The sequence below is a fragment of the Brassica napus genome, chromosome A7, assembly GCF_020379485.1.
Source record: "Brassica napus cultivar Da-Ae chromosome A7, Da-Ae, whole genome shotgun sequence".
NCBI lineage: Eukaryota > Viridiplantae > Streptophyta > Magnoliopsida > Brassicales > Brassicaceae > Brassica > Brassica napus.
Genome location: NC_063440.1, coordinates 18,714,051 through 18,733,874, shown reverse-complemented (window position 1 = coordinate 18,733,874; position 19,824 = coordinate 18,714,051). Strand labels below are relative to the sequence as shown.

General features: G+C 31.5%; 3 protein-coding genes and 2 pseudogenes across 5 annotated transcripts; 2 read left to right on the top strand and 3 right to left on the bottom strand.

The window, feature by feature from the left end:
* The first annotated feature begins 6,081 nt into the window (after positions 1–6,081).
* On the top strand, positions 6,082–10,585 carry LOC106397049 (annotated as a pseudogene).
* Positions 10,586–13,121: 2,536 nt separating this feature from the next.
* LOC106353314 lies at positions 13,122–14,430 on the top strand (annotated as a pseudogene).
* A 59-nt stretch (positions 14,431–14,489) lies between these two features.
* Positions 14,490–15,049, bottom strand: LOC106353315 (calvin cycle protein CP12-2, chloroplastic). The gene has a single exon (XM_013793057.3). The coding sequence runs from the start codon at positions 14,957–14,959 to the stop codon at positions 14,573–14,575; it is 387 nt and encodes a 128-aa protein (XP_013648511.1). The 5' UTR covers positions 14,960–15,049; the 3' UTR covers positions 14,490–14,572.
* A 180-nt stretch (positions 15,050–15,229) lies between these two features.
* LOC106356877 (probable cytochrome c oxidase subunit 5C-1) lies at positions 15,230–16,345 on the bottom strand. 3 transcript variants are annotated; one of them, XM_013796596.3, is made up of 2 exons: positions 16,189–16,345; positions 15,230–15,601 (listed from the first exon to the last, which is right to left on the bottom strand). In XM_013796596.3, exons 1-2 carry the CDS (start codon positions 16,274–16,276, stop codon positions 15,387–15,389), a joined length of 303 nt encoding a protein of 100 aa, XP_013652050.1. In that variant the 5' UTR covers positions 16,277–16,345; the 3' UTR covers positions 15,230–15,386. The 3 variants fall into 3 exon arrangements, with proteins under 3 accessions (XP_013652050.1, XP_013652051.1, XP_048591652.1); XM_013796597.3 differs by having other exon boundaries at positions 15,230–15,587; positions 16,189–16,255; XM_048735695.1 differs by having other exon boundaries at positions 15,230–15,621; positions 16,189–16,247.
* A 688-nt stretch (positions 16,346–17,033) lies between these two features.
* LOC106353313 lies at positions 17,034–19,762 on the bottom strand. Its single transcript, XM_013793056.3, has 8 exons — positions 19,404–19,762; positions 19,181–19,248; positions 18,679–18,745; positions 18,428–18,582; positions 18,201–18,271; positions 17,864–17,932; positions 17,638–17,738; positions 17,034–17,460 (listed from the first exon to the last, which is right to left on the bottom strand). Exons 1-8 carry the CDS (start codon positions 19,656–19,658, stop codon positions 17,161–17,163), a joined length of 1,086 nt encoding a protein of 361 aa, XP_013648510.2. The 5' UTR covers positions 19,659–19,762; the 3' UTR covers positions 17,034–17,160.
* Positions 19,763–19,824: the final 62 nt, after the last annotated feature.

Genomic DNA, 19,824 nt, shown 5'->3' with positions numbered 1-19,824 from the left:
TAACCTTGAATTAAAAATATCATAGATAATAACATTTTTAAGATTTTGTATTTTTATTTAAAATCAAACTTTGATTTTATTTTATTTCTTCATTATAATGTTTTCTAAAAAAGATAAACACAAAAAAATGAAAATATCTATAAAACTAAAATATAATATATATATATATATATATATATATATATGATCTCAAAAAATTGTTTAGTAACAAAACTTTAAATAATACAAATCGATAATATTTGATTATTTGATCGATAATCTTATCCCATTATTTTTTAAATATTGTGACTAACCGTTATCAACCGATAGACTAGAGTATTTTGATATTTAAAAGAAAAATAAAATATTTATTACAGCTGCTTAAACATGACAAATACGCATCCAAACATATTTTTAATATTATGACTAACTTTAAATAAATAATAAACTCGAAAATTAAAATTAAAAATTATGATTGTTCATTGATCAAAGCTAATTTTGTCTAAACCGATATCAATTTAATTTATATTTTATTAATTAAAAATAAATACAACAAATTACACATTTACAGAACTAAAACAACTACCACTATGACAAATATGCATCTAATTATTTTAATGTTATAAGTAACTTATAATAAATAATTAATTCAAAAGTTAACATTAAAATTAAAATTATGATTGTCAAATGATAAAAGCTAAATTGATACCATTTTAGTTTTTATTTTCAGATTTTTCTTAAAACAGGATATAGCAAATTAAATATTTACCAAACTAAAATAATAATCGGGACTCAATGTAATTAAAAATTGATTCATTCAAAAGATAACTAAAATCGATTTTACTTATTTACATTCAAGATAATTGTATTTTAATTCGAAAGAATAACTTTAATTTAATATACAACAAAAATAATTAACTTGACCGTTAAGATTTAATAGAAATGTACATGTATTGTTAAGAATGACTTTTTATTTAAATTATTTTTTATTTATTATCTTCGTATCAGTTATAAAATTTGATAAATAAATAAAATTAAAATATTCACTATATTGTTATTTTTGTAATTATTTATATTTGGTCGTTTTATATATTTAATCAATTTACCTTATGAATTGTGTGTTGGACGTTGCTTTCCTGTGGAATTTTTTTTAAAAAATACTCAATTTTCAAAATAAAGCATGAGACCAAATACATTCATCCATTATAAAATTGAAAGCTGTCATCACAGCTTGCTTTTAAAAATAATAAAAAGATTACCCAAAAGTTATGTATCTTCTTTTTTTTTTTATTAAAAAAAGTTGAAAAGTATTTATCAGCTCATCACCATCATCTTCTCGTATGCATGGTTCTAATAGGACTGGACACATATCGGATATCCGGTTTTCTGTAGGTATTTGTGAATTGTGATTTGTTTTGTATGTTACAGATATCAAAAATTTTGATTTGGTTTACTCCAAAAATTACGGATATCCAAAAAAATGTAAATATTTACGGATATATCATTTCGTTTTAGTTAATACAAATAATCTAGAAAAAATAAGATACATTTGTTCTTTAAAATATTTTTACATGATAAATAAAATAAAAAATAAAAGAAGCAGTGAAACTATATGTTTGTAAATTTTAAAACTAGTTATAAAAAGACAAACTTAAGAAAAAATTATAGATATCATAATTTTTTCTTTTCTCTTTTGATTTTAATACTTTTATAAGTAATCATGTAAACAGAATTTATTAAATCAAATGTGAAAATAACAATTATATAAACTCAAATATTTAACTCTACATTTAGTCAATATATATATATGTGTGTATTTATATAGTTGTCGGAGCGGATATCCGGTTCTTAAAATTTTAGTATTTGCGATTTGCTTCGTTTTAACAGATATTGATTTTTAGTATTTGCTTTGCTCCGAAACTTTACGGATATTTGGATTTTCCGGATCGAATCGAAGCAAATCATGGATCGAATCAAATTTATCGGATAAAATGTCTAGCCCTAGGTTCTAGGGGTTACTTGAACATATCAGATTTAGAAACATGAACATATCATGTTCAAAATATTTATTAGTTTTTTCTGATTAACTAAAAACATAATTTTTTTTTCTGAAACACAAACATAAATAAACATGAATACTGCTAACAAACTTAAAATAACATTTGCATATTTGAACCAGAGAATTAAGCATGAGTTCGCTCTAATTTCAAACAGCTTCGAAATACTGTAAATTTTTAAAATGATTACGTATTACTATTTTCTCACGCAGATAAAGGGTAAATGTGATATAACTTATGGAATGGTCTCTTTGTCTCAACCTAAGCTCGTTATTTGGGTTCATCTTTGTGATTTGTGTTTGCTGTGGAGGTATCTACTAGATCTTTCCTTGATCCTCTGTGTATATGGGATATGGTTTTTAAACGAAGCAGTTGACTTGTTCTTCTGTTCTTCTCTTGCGAGGAGGTGGGCAGTCTTTTTCCTGTAGGCCACTTGGCTGTCTTACGAGTGTCCGCGTGTAAGAACTGCTGGTCTTCTTCGACGTTTTCTCAAGTGGCGTTTCAATTTCTTTAATCCTTGTACCTTAGTTTTGGTGAGGGATTTTGGTCATGCAAGTTTCGGATGAACAATAACTGTTGGAGTTGTTGTAGATTTGACCTTGCGATTGTTTATGATGTTGTGTTCTAATTTTGCTTGGTGATATTCCTTTCAGGGTTGGGATCGCTCAAGACTTTTTTTTTTTAGTTCAGCTTCAGTGTTACATTGTTCTATGGAAAAGTGGTGAGTGAATATTGGATCATCAGTCCCAGCTCTAGTTCCATTGTCTCTCTATATATTACTTGTCTACTGTTTTAAATCTATCGGTTGTTTTGGTTAGTATCATGTCCTCCTATTTTGGGCTATTGTCTCCGGAAATTTATTCATTTTTCGTCGGCTTATGTATTTCACCTTGTATCTGTTCATTGAATGAAATAAATTTTCAAATTAAAAAAAGATTGATTTTCTTTTCTTTCTTTTTGCAACCAATACTTTGCCAAAGAAACAAGATTATTCACATTTTGATCTTCCATGTTGAACACCTCCACCTAATGAATGGTCTAAATTGTTTTTAACAATGACAGTATCAATTCTGGAAAAATATGATTCTATTTTGATAAACCCATAAATAAAATCGACAGTTTAAGAAAAACAAAAGCAACAAATACGCATAAGCCTAAAACCATATTTGATCCAAATATAATTTTAAAATACAAACATATTATTTGAACATACTTTAACAAATCCTAACCAATAAACAACATGATTTCCATTTATATTTTCATCAATTCTATGACTATTCAGTTTTATTAAATTTGAATTTACATAATTCATACTTTTTATACTTATATGATTAATTTATTTTCCATCAAAATAATTTTCACAAGTTTATAAATTAAAATTCATAAATAGATTTCTTCAAGAATTCTGTTCAGAAGACTTAATTTGTTCATACATATTTCTCAATATATAACTGTAAACATTTATTCAGTTTTTTTGGTAATAAAAAGATAATTGTTCTAAAAATTATTTAGATTAGTTTTCATTTGATTAAATATTAGATTTACATTTACATTCCAAATTGAATTATATGTTATTTTAACAAATTTTCAGAAATTTAGGTCAATTTTGATTTTATTCTCTTATCAATCTCTAAAGAATACAACTTTTATTAAAATAATTATCTTTTTGTATACTTTTATTAATAAGTTTTATGTAAATAAGATTATAATTTTTAAGAAAATTTCCATAATTTTAAATTTGGATTTTCTACGGTGACTCTCGTTTTGTTTGACCAGTCTCGAGATAGGTTCATGTTGACCGATTTAAAATTTTTGAATTGCGAATGCTGATACGGATTAAGATTATTTTAAGCATGACGAGTGCATATCAGCCGAATCTGAGTCACAAATAACTGCTAATCCACAAATTTATAATCAAAACATTTTTTTAAAACTATTTTAGTAAAATATAAATATTTATATAATTTAGTTATATATATATATATTTTTTTAAATAATTAGAATATAATTAAAATAATTATTTTAATATCCCCTATATTATTCACGGCGGATTATCCACGAGTTTTGGCGGAATAAATTTGGATATAAGAATTTTTGTTTTCAAATGATTATTTTTTTACGCTGATTTATTATGATATTACAATTATGAGAAATATTACATAGACGATTCAACAATCTGCAGCAGACCTGGAGTAAATCGCTTTCTCCGGGAATTGAAATATGAACTTCATGTAATGTGCAATCTACAAAAATTTGCATAGTTTGAAATTCAAACTCTAGACCTAAATGTAGAAGCTTTTAAACCTTAAACACTAGAATACGATATAGATTTTTGAACAAAAAATGATTTAATCAGCAACTGCGAACAATCACTAGCACTAGTTTTTTTTTTGGTAGGAAGATGGGAGGAAGCCTCCCAATTTTATTTAAATTAAAACTTCAAATTACAATCGAACTTGTCGTGGCTGTAACAGTCCATCGACATCCTCTCGTATCAAACTAACAAACTCAAGCGGAACAACATCAAAACGATGAAACCCAAAAGGAAGAGAAATCACAAGGTTAGCTAACCCATCAGCTAATCGGTTAGCTTCCCTATACACGTGAACAATTCGGACCAACCAGTCTCTCGTCAAGAAGCCATGGCACAATCGTACCAGGAAAGACAGTGGATGAGTATCTTCAATCCCTCTCGTAAGAAAACCCACCACCATTTTAGAATCAACTTCCATCTCCAGCCTCCTGATACCTTTCTCCCAAGCAATCACAAGGCCATAATAGACTCCCCACAGTTTCGCCAGAGGCGCCGAGCACCTCCTTATGTTGAGCGCAAATCCACCGCACCACTCACCCTCTCCATCACGCAACACCCCTCCAGCCGACGCCAATCCCGGATTACCATGTGATGCTCCATCAGTATTCAGTTTCATCCATCCCCCTCGAGGAGGCGTCCATCCTATCATTATCTCCACCCGTTGGACATGGGCCCTGCTTTTCTCCTCTGTCTTCTTAGCACGCATCATTTCTCTAGCCAAGTTACGTAGGAATTTAACTCTATCCCTCCAAAGTTTATTATCTCCAAACACATTCCCACACCTCCACTTCCATCCCCACCACACGCCCAGGGCAAAAGTCGTGGCCCAAGGAATCTCATTATGAGCATCATTATCATACAGGTTTCTGTATAGCCACTCAAGCAATGGCATCGAGAAGAAGGCCTGTCTCTTCGTACTTGGTACGAATCTACTCCAAATTCCCTCCATTGCAGGGCAGTCTCTAAGCACATGTAAGATCGTCTCAACCCCTCCTTTGCATATTTGGCACACATCAGTTCCACTGAGATGTCTCCTATATCTTTCTGTATTTGTCATTATTGCCTGATTCCCAACTAGCCAAAGAAACACTTTAACTTTTTCTGGAGCCACCACACGCCACATGCTTTTAAACAAGCTTTCCATCTGCACTAGCACTAGTTGACCCACAAACGAAGCACTAGCACTAGATGTGATGTCATAAAATTAAAAAGAAAATGTTGTTTAGTGTCCGAGACCTTTTTCTTTTTTAGGTAGAGACCTACACCTGTTTCTTTTTTTGGTAAAAGTTCGACGCCTGTTTCTTCGATGATACAAATGTCGCATATAGTGTTGTTCAAGAAAAAAAAACAAATGTTGCATATAGTACTTCAATAGAGTGAAGACGTGAGAATCGTTCTCTCCAGAAATTTTATTAAACAGAGTTTAAGAAGCATATATATATAAATTCACACAAATATATATGCCAAGCTTGAAAATGAAACAGACCTTAATAACTCTTGGAAGTGGAGAGGCCATATACAATTCTTTAATCAAAGAACAAAGTTTTGATGAAAAACAAAAAAAAAATACAATTTGCATATCCACAACCACAAACTTTGTACCAACTATAGCAAAAATAAAATAATATAAAATAAAATACTTGTTTGTGAAATTATTCCTTTCATGTGACAAATCATTGTGCCTATAAATTAGGTAGCGAAACCTGGATTCTCATATCATCAGTGGTGAACATGGAAGCCATAGGAGTTTTTGGACCAAAACTCTCCGTCAAATTTATTTCCAGCATGCAAACTCTATCGTTTTCCGGTGACCTCGTATCCTCGTAAGCATGAACATTTTGTTCCTTTGAAAGCGACGGCTAATACTCTGACTTGTGAAGATGAAGAAAATAATCGTAATTTCAGAAAGTTTGTCCCTTCTAAATGGGATCATCAATCCCTCTTTGCTAATCTGGATTTCTCAGTAAGCCTCTCTCTCTCTCTCTCTCTCTCTCTCTCTCTGTTATACGTAGTCATGTTAATTTGTTTAATAAAGGACGTCGTGGGTGTTTGTTTGAAACTTTTGTTTCATAAAAAAAAGGATGTCATGGGTGTATAATTTCCTTTTTTTGGGAAGGAGATGGATGCCCTTGGGAGAGAGATAGAGGCACTAAAGCCAGAAGTGAGGAACATGTTCATGTCTTCCAAAGGCATTAAGAAGAAAATTCTTTTTACCTATTTGCTTGTGACACTTGGTCTCGCATATCATTTCGAGGATGAGATCGTGGAGACTCTAAAAGATGGTTTTCAAAAGATAGAGGAATTCATGTCGGATGAAGATGATTTGTACACTGTTTCCATCATCTTCTATGTTTTCAGGACTTATGGTCACGACATTTCTTCTGGTAAGGATTTCTGGCTATGTTTATAATCATATACCCCTTTTAGCACATTACACTAGTAGTACGCAGTTGGGTATCCAGAAAATATTTATATTGGGTGTAGAACTAAAATAATCAATTAAATGAAACAAAAAAGTGAGTTTTGGAATACTTGATGTTTCAGTGTTATTTTCAAAAAGGATTGGCTTTAGGTCCCTCGCTAGTTTGATTTCAAACTGGGATGAACCTAATGAAGCTTTGATGGTTAGAGATGCATGGGACGAATACATATATGGATCCGTCCTACAACAATCCTAATTAAGATCTTCGATTTTTTTATTATCTATTAATTTTTTTTTAAAACCCAGATCAAATATATTAACAAAGTTTAAATAAAATTTATATATCATTTTGTAAATGCAAACCTAATATGTCAAGGCTTATACGAAAGTAACTAATCCTTTCAAAGTAACTAATCCTTTCAAAGTAACTAATCCTAATTGGCAGCAATATATTGGATGGACTCACTTACGACCCAAAGAGTTTCGTATAAGCCTTGACATATTAGGTTTGCATTTACAACTTAACGACTCCAAGTAACGAATCAGAAATTTGTTGTAAATGCAAACCTAATATGTCAAGGCTTATACGAAACTCTTTGGGTCTACCACAGCATAAAAACATGGAGATATTAGTGGCAAAGGAATTTATCCGGTTCTACGAAAATGAAGAAGATTGCAACAAGATGCTACTCAAGTTTTCCAAGCTTAACTTTAAATTCCTCCAGCTACTTTACCTTCAAGAATTCAAAATCCTTTCAAAGTAACTAATCATTTCTCCCGAAGAAGTGTTAAAATTTAATATATCTACCTTTTGCAGCTTGGTGTAATATTGATGTTTGTATGCAAGATGGTACAAGGAACAAGACTTTGAATCTAAGTTGCCACCTTACTACAGAGACATACTTGTGGAACTGAACCTCGCTACGCTAGCATACATGGAGCCGAAACATTCACGAGTGAGAATTTTTCTGACTAAGTTTTACACGATTCAAGTAATACTAGATGATACGTGTGACAGATATGCTTCTCTTCGTGAGGTCGAAATCCTCGCCGATACCATTGAAAGGTACATTATCTATATCGTATTATTAAAGTAACTCGAGTCTTCCACTCCTCATAATAATCTTGTTCTAGATTTTCAGAAATTGATACGTTCTGGTTGTGTTTTCTCCAGTGTCAGTTTAACATTTCTTCTAATCTTATCCAGATCTATAATAGTCTAATTTAAAAATAGGTTCAATCTCTATATAACTCAGGGAAATTTTCACGTTGTTTTTATAAACTATTTTTTTCTATAAACTCAGGCAAATTTGAACTCTTATAAAAATTTTGATTATTTTCATAATAAGCTTAATGTCTTATTACATATATAGTAAATTAAAAACATTCTTAAAACCAATATATTATACAGGATATTGATATCTATTCTATTAAAATAGAAGTCACTTCTTTCATGTGTGATTTTTAAGTTGGACCACAGTTAAGAAATTTTATTAAATGTATTTTAATGAGACTACTAATATATATAATCTTTGAACTACTTTAATCATAATATTTTTTATATCTTTTCATTTAAAATATATATATATTTTTTTTGAAAAATCTGTTTAAAAAGATTTTAACAAGATCTTAATTTTCAAAATTATATGTAAAATAATTTCACTAATTTTGTCATTAGTTTTGAAATATTATTATACATTAATATATTCAGTTATTATTTATAAAATGAAAAATAAATATTATATTATATTTTTATCTATTATATAATCACAATCAATCATATTAAAAGGAAATTACTATGTTGATCTAAATATTTTAACAATATCTCAATTTTCAAAAAAATTATGTAAATATTTTCACTAATTTCATAACTAGCAATGAACTATTATTATGCATTAATATAGATATTCAGTTATTTTTTATAAAACTAAAAATTCTATCTTATTTTTATCTATTTTATAATCATAATCAATCATGTTAAAATTATTATATTGAACTAAATATGATAATATTATATTAAATTGATAAATTTATAAATTTTGTTTTCATAAATTTATATATCATGTTAAATTGATAAATTTATATATGATGAGAGAACGTCTTAACATTAACAGAATATATAATACATGTATAAAAATTAACATATTTTAGATTTTTGTATATACAATAATATAGTACGTAAAATGAATAAACGTAAAAATACGGCTAAAAAAGTCCAGTTTTGAATGACGGATCAACATTTAACATAAATTAAATACAAAATAATTTTCAAATATAGTTTTTTATGAACATATTATTTTATTTAATAACTAAATTCGAATACAATAAGATAAATATATAATAGGAAACAACAAATACATGTGACGGGTTTTTTGCTGACAAAAAAAATGTGACTGTTTTAAATAATTTGTTATTTACAATATGTAAACTAAAAATTATTTTATTTGAAATAGTTATATAACATTTAAATATATGATTAAAATTAAAATGTGTACCACTAATGATATAAAATAAATATATATGCATATAAAACCGAAAATAACACGATTTAGTTTTAAGTTGTCAAAAAAAAAAACACGATCTAGTTTTACATTTAAAAAAGCAAAGAGAAAACGTTGATGGCTATACATATTTGATAACGTAGGTGGGATCTCGACGATCATGCCATGGATGGACTACCAGATTATTTGAAATCATTGGTTAAATTTATATTTGGTACATTCCAAGAATTTGAAAGAGAACTTGGGTCAGAATTAGGAGGGCTTTACAGTGTGAAAGCCACAATTGAATACGTAAGCAATCGTAAACGATTTTTTTTTTTGGAAACGACATAATTATAATAATAAGTGTACATCTTCAAACTTTTGAGCCATTCCAGTTCAAGAGATATATGAGAAGTAACCTTCAACTTGCGAAATGGGCAAGTGCGGATCACTTGCCTAGCTTTGAGGAGTACCTAGATGTTGCTGGACTCGAGATTGCTGTAGATTTTTCTTTGGCATGTGTTTTGATGGCCATGGAGAATATCTGCAAGGAAGAAGCTTATGAGTGGTTGAAATCTAGAGACAAACTCGTTAGAGCAATGTCTACAAAAGCACGAGTACCTAATGATATGTTTGGCTATGAGGTAAGGAAAAAATGATTTTTTTTACAATTCATTTGGTTCTATTGTTTGATAATTAGATTTAACATGTACGTAACATGATTAGGATGACATGAGCAGAGGATATCTGACGGGCTCGGTCAACTGTTATAAGAAGCAATATGGAGTTACCGAAGAAGAAGCATTCAAAAAGCTTGGTCAATTGATTGCAGAAGGTGATAAGATGATGAATGGGGAGATTTTGAAGCCAATCAATGTGCCACGCCAGGTTCTAAAGGTAGTCATCGACACTTTACGTGCACTGAATGTTGGATACGATAAAGAAGATGGATTCACCCGTCCTGATCGACATCTCAAGAACCATATCATGTCTATATACGTTGATCTTTGAAGACGTTGGTGTATCCAAACTTGTGGTTTAGTAAGAGAATGTGTATGTACTTTTCCTACAATAATGTGTCCCGTCGGTTGGTTTTCAAGAAAAGTATATGTGGTTTTGTGTTGCTTACCTGTTGCCTGTTGGTTGGTTCGGTTTTATGTTGCCTTCTGATGCATCTTGTCCTTCATCTTCGACTTTGTTTCCTCATAGTCGAGATAGCTTTACATCTTTGTTGGGTTCTATGTTTTCGTTGGGCTTTACTTTTCGTTTCGGTTTTCTTGTATTCTATTTTTGATATTCATTTTAAAGGATTGTGTTTGAGTTTTGTAGACTTGCAAAGTTATTTCTAACCATAACACCAAATTTAATATTAGGTGATTATTGGACAATGAATTTGTAATACGATTTGTGAATTTTATATAGATTGTGAAAATAGTTGATAGATTTTTAAAAGTTATGTAGCTGTGAAAGTTTATATACATTGACTTATAAAATTTGATCATAATTTTTTCAGATTAGTACATATTTTCATAAATTTGTATTACATATTTTCTTTCATTCTTTTTGTAAAGTAAATATATAATTTACTTTTCTAAATAATATAGCATGATTATTATTTGTTTCTTTCAAATTAAAATAATAATAATAATAATAATAGTGTTATACATACAAAATTAGGCAATTCTCTTAAATAGTTTCTTATAAGATGTTTCATTATTTTTTATAACCGAAAGTTGTTTCATTAAAAAAACAAAAAACTATTTTACCCCTTGCTTTATATATATATATATATATATATATATATATATATAAATAACAAAAAAAAATTCGAATTATATGTTTTTAAATTTGAACTTTTTACTTTTTAAATAATTTTTCGATTTGTTTTCAAATTTTTGTCAAATTTTATTTTTAAAAAGTTAAAAATGATTATATATTATTAAAAATTAAAAATATTTTTTTTAAAAAATATTTTTTTAAAATATTTATAAATATAATTATATATTGAAAAATGATAAAAAAAAATAGAAAAATAATTATATATTCAAAAATGTAAATGTATATAAAATGTAATAAATTATAGTTTTGGACATATAATTTGGATTTAAAGTGCAATAGATATTTGGTAAGTATAACTATTTTGTTTTCTAGCTTCTTTATCACATGGATTTTGAAAATCACATGGATATATATGATATTTTGAAAGTTAAGTCTTATGAGTAAAAATGAATAAAAATTCATCTTCTAATAACACTAGATTTAGTTAGCATTAAAGAATCAATATTAATAAATAAACTTTTTGAATAACAATAGATTTAAATGGATTTTAAAAATTGTTAAACCAATAAAAATAGATTATATTAAGATTTTTAAAATCCAAGAACCAATAACAATAGAATCTCAAATTTTTTAAAGTTCATGAGAATTCACTTACCAATAACTCCTTAGATTATATTAAATTTGGTGTTTTGTGTCAAAATTTTATTTTTATCTACAACTGTCATATCAAATTCTACACTAAAATAATATTTTATATTATTAACTTTTTAGTTTTGGTAATTTAATATGTTAACTTATAATTGCTTGATTATATTTAGCACATTTGATTTTTAGAATGTTTTAATCAAAACTTGGTAATTTTATATTTCTGTTTATATTTTATATTTTTTTCTTTTAATTAATTTGTAAATGAAGAAAAATCTTTTGCCACTTAATGAAGAATATATTTTTGAAAATGTCTATTTAGTTGTTGTTAAAATTAATGATGGTACAATGAAAGTAGTAAACATGAAATTTCTCCGTAATACTATTTACACTGCACCAAATTTGGTGGGTTGGTGATTCATTGGAGATGAAATCACACCAATTTTGGTTTCATTAGAGAAGGCCTAAGGAGCTGACATTTTATCAGTTAATTTTAATTTGTTTTTTTATTTGTTTCGATTCGATCCAAATTTTTTTTGATATCTATAAAAAAACAATTGTTAATAATTATTATCTGTTAAAAACGAAACAAATCTGAAATACTAAAAATTTTAGAGTCAGGCATCCAATCCACTCCGACTTTTATACAAATAGATGTATATCTACAGTAAGTATAAGTTTTAAATTAATAATTTCATGTAATTATTATTTTATTAATCATATTTATAAAATCAATTACAAAAGTATTGAATTAAGAAATAAATATAAAATTCTAAAATTTTATGTTTTATAAAATTATTAATTTTAAAATTTTATGGATAATTCATAAAAACTAACTATGTAGGGTTTGAATCCCTCTCTCTGCTTTTGTTGATGAAAATATTTTTTTTCTTTATTGGATTTTCTTATTTCACTAATATTTATCTTTATTTTTATTTTATATTTATGTAAACCATATTTTTGAAAACAAATGTACATAGTTTTTCTAGAATTACTTGTATTGAATAAAGTGGATAAAAATATTTGTAAATCTTCATAAATATCTGTAAATTTTCCGGTTATCCAGATAACCGATATTTTTTCAAAACAAAGCAAATCGAAATATTATAAAACCGTAAAACCTACTCTACTTATAGTGATGTAATCATCACGTCTTCATTTAACCAACGAGAGTCGCATATATTTAAAAAAAAAACATATTATAGTAAGTACTATAGTAGACTTTGGTTATAGTTAATGGTAGTTTTATATATTTCATCAATTCACCTTATGAATTGTGTGTTGGACATTGCTTTCCTGTGGAAAATTTCAGAAAAAAAAAACTCAAATTTTAAAAATAAAGCATGAGACCAAATGCAATTTGATATTTTCTTAAGAGGCATCTTCCCGGAATGTCCCACCCGTGAAAGAACAGAGAAACAAAACGTGCTTCGGTGCTTCCATTATAAAACTGCCAGCTGGCATCAGAGATTGCTTTCAAAAATAAAAAGATTTGCTCAAAAGTTATTGGGATATCTTACTTTTTTTAATTATTAAAAAAATATAGAAAAAGCCTTCGCCAGCTCATCACCACCATCATCATCATCTCCTCCTTTAAAAACAACCCTAGGGACTACTTCATCGCCTTCTTTCGTTTCGCCTTTGATCTATAGCCTTTTTGTTTTTGCGTTTTCTTTCGATCAGCTAAGTTTCGATCCATTCTTGTTCTCGCTTTTCAAATATCTTCTCCTCCTTCGCTTGATTCCTTCTGTTCTCAGATCTATTCTTCGTTTGATTTCAGATCTAGATCTAGGGTTTGTTCGAATAAAAATTGGGGGAATTTGAAAAAAAGAAGGAATGATTACAGATTCTCTATGAGCTACTCAGTTCTTCTTCGTCGTATTCGCATAGTACACTCTTTCTCCGTCGTTTATCTCTACTACACCTACGTCTTCTCATGAACTAATCGTCTCCGATCTCATCTCAAATAAAACATTTCTGAGTTTTTTTTTTCTTTCTATACAATCTAACCGATTCTTTGATAGATTAGAGAGCGGGGAATTAAAGATCTGTGGGTAATTTATAGGGATTTAGAAAAAAAAATTATATTATTTAATTTTGGTGAGGAAAAAGTCAAAAAGTCAACGGAAATGGGGTCGAAATGTCCTGATTCCGACAACGATCCGAGGTACGCTTCCGTCACGGACGAGAGGAAGAGGAAGAGAATGATCTCCAACAGAGAGTCCGCTCGGAGATCAAGGATGAGGAAGCAGAAGCAGCTCGGCGATCTAATCAACGAGGTCACTGTGCTCAAGAACGATAACGCTAAGATCACTGAGCAGGTTGATGCGGCTACGAGGAGGTACGTGGAGATGGAGTCCAAGAACGATGTCTTGAGAGCGCAAGAGGTGGAGCTGAAGGAGAGGTTGAGGTCGTTGAACTCTGTGCTGGAGATGGTTGAGGAGATTAGTGGTCAGGCTTTGGATATTCCTGAGATTCAGAACCCTTGGCAGATTCCTTGTCCGATCATGCAAACCAATCATGGCTTCTGCTGATATGTTTGAATGCATTGTCTTGTCTGTTAGAGTTTTGTAACAACTAGTGTCATTGGTGTGTGTCGTCTTTATACAACTTCAGTCTCTTGTTTTTCAGTTATTTCAGTTTGTGTGGTCTTGCGGTTGTCTTTTATTCTTATGTCGGCTTATTACATAAGATAAGGTTGTCATGTATTTGTGTTTCTTAATCAATTCAAGCTTTGTGTTGTTTTTCTTATGATTAATTCGATTTTCGATTATAAATCTTGCCAAATTACAAAGTATATAACCTGCTTGAGTCTCAAAGACAGCATTCATATCATATCACCAAATTGACCGGAACAAAAGTGTAATATAATATAATCCTGGAACATGATGGATCAGTCGTAAGTACGACACTCGCTAGTCTCAGGATTGTCTTTGCAGTATTCCTCCAAAGGGTCGGAGTCTTTCTTCTTGTCTCTAGCGTGGCTAGCTGCTGCGCTTAGCTCCTCGACCTCGTCCCACGCAGCTACACACTCTCCGCTCACTGGATCTCCCGCACAAGTCTCCTCTGCGTCCTTGATGCTCTTCTCCACTTTATCCGATATCACTCCTTCTGGCGTCGCTTTAACCGGCCTAACTGCCGCCATCCGGTTCGTTGTTCTTGAACCAAGATTCCAAGGATTGTTCAAACGGACTGGACCTGCGAGACGAACTGGTCGAGACTCGCTGGTGATGACGGCTCCTTGGGTTCCAATGTTTAGACTAGTAGCTATAGTTGCCATAGTTGGATGAACTATGAAGTGGCTTTGAATGTTTTGCTTTCAGATAGTTCACATAAACTGGAGCGAAAGGATATATAAAGTTTGCATGAATTTAATTATGTGAACCCCGTTTCTTATCGCGTATTAACCAACCATAGAATTACACGTGTTTAAATACTCTTGAGATATATTTTTATTCGATCCAAATGTGAAATATTGTAGCCGTCGAAGCCGTTTTTCAAGAATACCACACACTGATCCTCAGATATTTTTATCCCAAAAACATTCAAATCAAATCAAGAAAGATGTTCTGAAATTTAACAAATAATATCCGATTTGTTGTTTATTTATCAAGCAAGCAACTCTTTTTTCTCAGGTAACTTTGTCTGAGAAGTCAAGAAACCATACAATAACATAAAAATAGAGCTTGAGAGTGGTGTTGTTGAATTTACTCTTCAGGGTGGACAACGCTGATCTCGCCTCTCTCAAGCAAGTCGTAGAAAGCTCTGGTTTTCCTCTGCTCGTTCCAGTGGTGCATCTTCCAGAGACCACCAGCAGCTAAACCGAGTGCCAAACCGATAACTAATTCCTTCACCACACTCGGGCCTTTCAGCGTGGCATGCGCAACCTTGTGTCCTGCCATTTCAACCTTGCACAAATCCCCTGCTATAGAGTCAATACAACTACCAACAATAACATGAAAACTTCGCAATCTTCATGAAGCAGCTAAAGCTGAAAACGTGTTTTAACAACCAATAAACATCTCTCTCTTTTATGGATCATATGTACAGTCTCTTTTATGGATCATATGTTCTGTAAGCAAATTCTAATCTAGGTATGCATATACGTCTATGGAGTTTATATGTAGATAAACATATACACACACTCTTAAGGATCAAAAATATTCTGGTACACATATATTAAAAACATACACACACTCTTTTGGATCAAATATGTTTCTAAACGCAATTATGAAGGAGCTCAAAACCAGCACATGTACAAATTTGCAGCTTCCCCAAAGAAAATGAATTTTCAGAGAGTTGCTACCCTAACAGAGAGAGTGATTCAATCGAAACCGCGAAAGCGAGAAACAAAGAATAGAAAAATCGATCCTAATCTAATCATATGGATCCGAATCTGAAAAAGTCAATCAGCTACATGTTTTTGATAGCCAACCAAATCATAAACTGGAATATCGCCTTCGAAATTTTAGAGACGACAGAAATAAATGGAAGAATCTGGGATTTTACCTGAGTAGATGAGCGAGAGAGAGAGATGTACGAGTACGACGACGACGAACGAAATGGGAAACAGAGAGGATCCGATCACCTGAGTCATCTACTACTCCCTTAATCTCTTGTTGGGCCTAGATACGGGTTTTGAGAAAACCGAAATGTATGGGCCTCCTGGCCTATCATTTTTACTTATTTATCTGAATTGATTTATTTTGAAGACATGTGAACAGATGTATTATGTATAATACAAACAAATCAAAGTGGCTTAAAGCCTAAACAAATATAAAATATATTTCCTAAATTAAAATAAATAGTAGGCAGATGTATTTTATTTTCTTATGCTCTTATAAAATTTGTATTTATTTTAGGAGAAATATCCTAGGATAATTTTTTAAGTTTTACCACAAAATATCTCTCAATAAAAAAAATGACCAAAATAAGTTTTATCAAAAGGTAAAAATGTGTTTTTACTCTAAGATTTACTAATTTAAATTTATGGTTTAGAGATGGTTTCAAATTTTAAAAAATAAATATTAAAATTTTCAAAATAAAAATGTTATTTTGGTCATTTTTTAGGACTATTTCTGTGATAAAAACTTAAAAATTACCATTTGAGAGAATCGCTGATATTTTAATACATACGATTTTGTTCAATTCTTGTTTCCCCCTTAATACTATACATTTATATTTACATTACTACTTTCTTTCTTCCTTAAACATGCTTGGTGGATATAACATTTATCTTTGTGAGAATTTATTTACTTGTAAATTTTAATACATGAGGTTTATCCTCTTTCTTTTTCTTTAAGTTCCAAAATATAGTACAAAAATATCTTTGAAGTGACAATAGTCAGCAGCCAGAACTGGAAAAATGAACCCATTATTTCACTGTAAACCAGAAAGAAGAAGCTCTCTGAATGTGGTAGGAACCAAGAACAAAACAACAAAGGGACATAGAACCGTGTAGTGTAAAACCTAATCTTTATCCTAGAGATCGTTTCCCATGGGTGTAAATGCAACGTTCTTGGGACTAAATAACTTATATGCAATAAAACCCGAAACAACTAGAGAAATCATGGATATCACAATGGCAGAAATGCTGGTTCCATCGCTAGATCCCTTGACAGTTGAAGCAGTCAGACCCAAAGAAGAGCCCGACGAAATATCTAACGGGATCCAATCGCAGTTGATCGTGTAGTGCCCTGATCCGTGCCAAGGTTTGCTGTCCATTGGGTACCAGAATGCAACTGACATTTTGGCTGTTGAGCCAAGCGTGAACTGAACATCCTGCAGAAAAGAAGATGTTTGCCTTTAAACACATTCTGTTCCTTAAAAGAGGTGTAACTGCCTTGAAAAGATTAACAGAATGCTGATTAACAGACGAAAGAAGCCTTGGAGGTAATGCTATGTTTTAGAGAAGGGCCAATGGTAACGGAACGTGGCAGGCCAAAGTAATGGATTTACCTGTTGGAGACGGTCCATAGTCCTCAAAGGCCTTGAAAACTCGAAATAGTAAGTTCCTTTCTGGCCATCTGTCGTGTAAGGGCTGTCTTCCGCTATATACCCTGCGGAAAACTTCAAAATAAGTAACCAAAGGAGTTGCCGAAGGCTAAGAGGTGGGTATAAACACAGAGCTCTAACACGATTCCACCTATTTTTCCAGTTAAAAGCATGATAATGTATGACTGACCTGATTGAGTAGTGAAGCTGCTATGCCACCACGCTCCATGCCAATCGTTCTGTGCACTAGAATCATTTCCTGCCAGAATAATATCCATAAGGACCACATGTTTTAAAGTTACACACAGCACAAGAAAGAAATAGCTCTTCAAGGTCCCGAGTAGATAAGCTAGCACTCAACTAGAAAACAAATACTAGCCTCCATGAACTGAAGCAAACGAAAAAACTAATTTACGTTTTTGATTGACATTGGTTAATTCATATGGTCATTATAGGGGACTTCTATATTGTTAATTGCTTTGTGAGTTAAAATATAACACTCTGTGGTCCGAGAAGGCGAGAAGTACCTGAGGGACCAAGACCATCAAGGTATCGACAATGTGGATTCCAAGCATAAATGTCAACCAGATGACCAAATCTGTTCATATAAAAAAAACCACAGACACATTCAGTAAACAAAATAAACATCAGTACAGATAATCTACTTGCAAAACAAATAAGGAACTGAACTAGAGTCACTGAATTGGTACAACAGCAGATCAAAGTATGAGAAATACACAAGCGATCAAATCACCTGTCACCTCCATTTCCTTCCCCGTTGTCTACTGGATTACCACCGTAAAGACGTCCTGGAATAGCATTTCCAATAGAGAAATGCATAATATCAACCTCGAAGCCTTTGCAAGCCTTGCTGGTACATGAGTCCGTCCCTTCTTTACAACCACCCATCTTATGTAGCACAAGGTTGACATTTAAAAAAAAATCATGAATGTTAAACGGAAAACATCAACAAAATACTCAAAGTCAGTTAGGAGTCTTACTTACATCATGATAAGTAGCTTGATCACCAATTTGGAACATGAGAGCCACTGAAGGACACTTCTTGTTTTCACTGGATTTAAAGAAGAAGCAACAAGTTCACTACAGGAGCGATAAACTTGCAATTTAAAGTTATGTAGAATCAATTAAATCAAGGATCATTTCAATATCATTCTTGAAGCAGTAAATAAATGTATTTTGTTGGAAAATTACACTGACGAATAAATTCTAAGTTTCAATAATATTTCAAGCAAAATATTACCAATAGATAATTTCATTGGAAAAGTTTTTCGTTGCAACAAACCCAAACTTGCATTGGATAAATATTTACTATAATATTCTCAAGTGTTAGAAGCAGAGACATCTCCTAAAACTTGGGAACAGTTACTATAACACTCAGACACTATACGGTTCTGTTCACCTGCTCTTGGATCTTGCTATGGTCTCAAGAAAGGGATTATGCACTTTAGTAACGGATAACCAAGTTAGAAAAGAAAAACACACGTACCCTTTGTCGTAAGCGTAATTTCCATCAATTTCCAGCATGAAGTAAACATCTCGACCATCATGCAATGCCTATTAAGACAGATCCACCCATTAAACGTTCAGACCGAACTAAAAAAAAAGCGATTCATCGAACTCAAAACGTCACAGTGAGTGAGGTCTGCATCATCACTAATAGATCTTGGCAGATCAGAAGCAATATATCCGATTCGAATCAAACACATTACCTTGACTGTCATCTGCCCGGCGGGGTATTCGTGGTCGGCGTCCGGATCAAGAGCGGGGCGGAGAGGGAACTCAGAGCCGTCAATGTCCTTCCAGTCATCGTTGCGACCGTCGAGGGTGATGAGCCCCGGTCTGAAATCAGCTAAGACCTGGATCTCCGAGTCCGATTCACAGCTCCATTCGCCGGACTCCTGGTGCGACACGACCGTCTCCGTCCCGAAGATGAAGAGCCACGCTACAATCAGAAGCTGAAGCATTTCTTCGATGACTCCGTGAGATTTGACTTATCTCTCTCTGTAGGATTGGTTTGGAACAGAGTTTGACTAACGAGCGATTAGTTATCGAGAAACAGTACTCTTTCGCTTGACTCTTCAAACGGTAAGCAAATCTCGACATCTGTATAACAACAACCAAAGATGATGA

Coding starts and splice junctions, on each gene's coding strand:
- LOC106353315 (XM_013793057.3), bottom strand. CDS start 14,959: ATGGCAACTATAGCTACTAGTCTAAACATTGGAACCCAAGGAGCCGTC.
- LOC106356877 (XM_013796596.3), bottom strand. CDS start 16,276: ATGACTCAGGTGATCGGATCCTCTCTGTTTCCCATTTCGTTCGTCGTC. Junction 15,602..16,188: donor TCTCTCGCTCATCTACTCAG/GTAAAATCCCAG, acceptor ACTCTATAGCAG/GGGATTTGTGCAAGGTTGAA.
- LOC106353313 (XM_013793056.3), bottom strand. CDS start 19,658: ATGCTTCAGCTTCTGATTGTAGCGTGGCTCTTCATCTTCGGGACGGAG. Junction 19,249..19,403: donor CCGGGCAGATGACAGTCAAG/GTAATGTGTTTG, acceptor CTGTCTTAATAG/GCATTGCATGATGGTCGAGA. Junction 17,461..17,637: donor CTATGGACCGTCTCCAACAG/GTAAATCCATTA, acceptor TCTTTTCTGCAG/GATGTTCAGTTCACGCTTGG.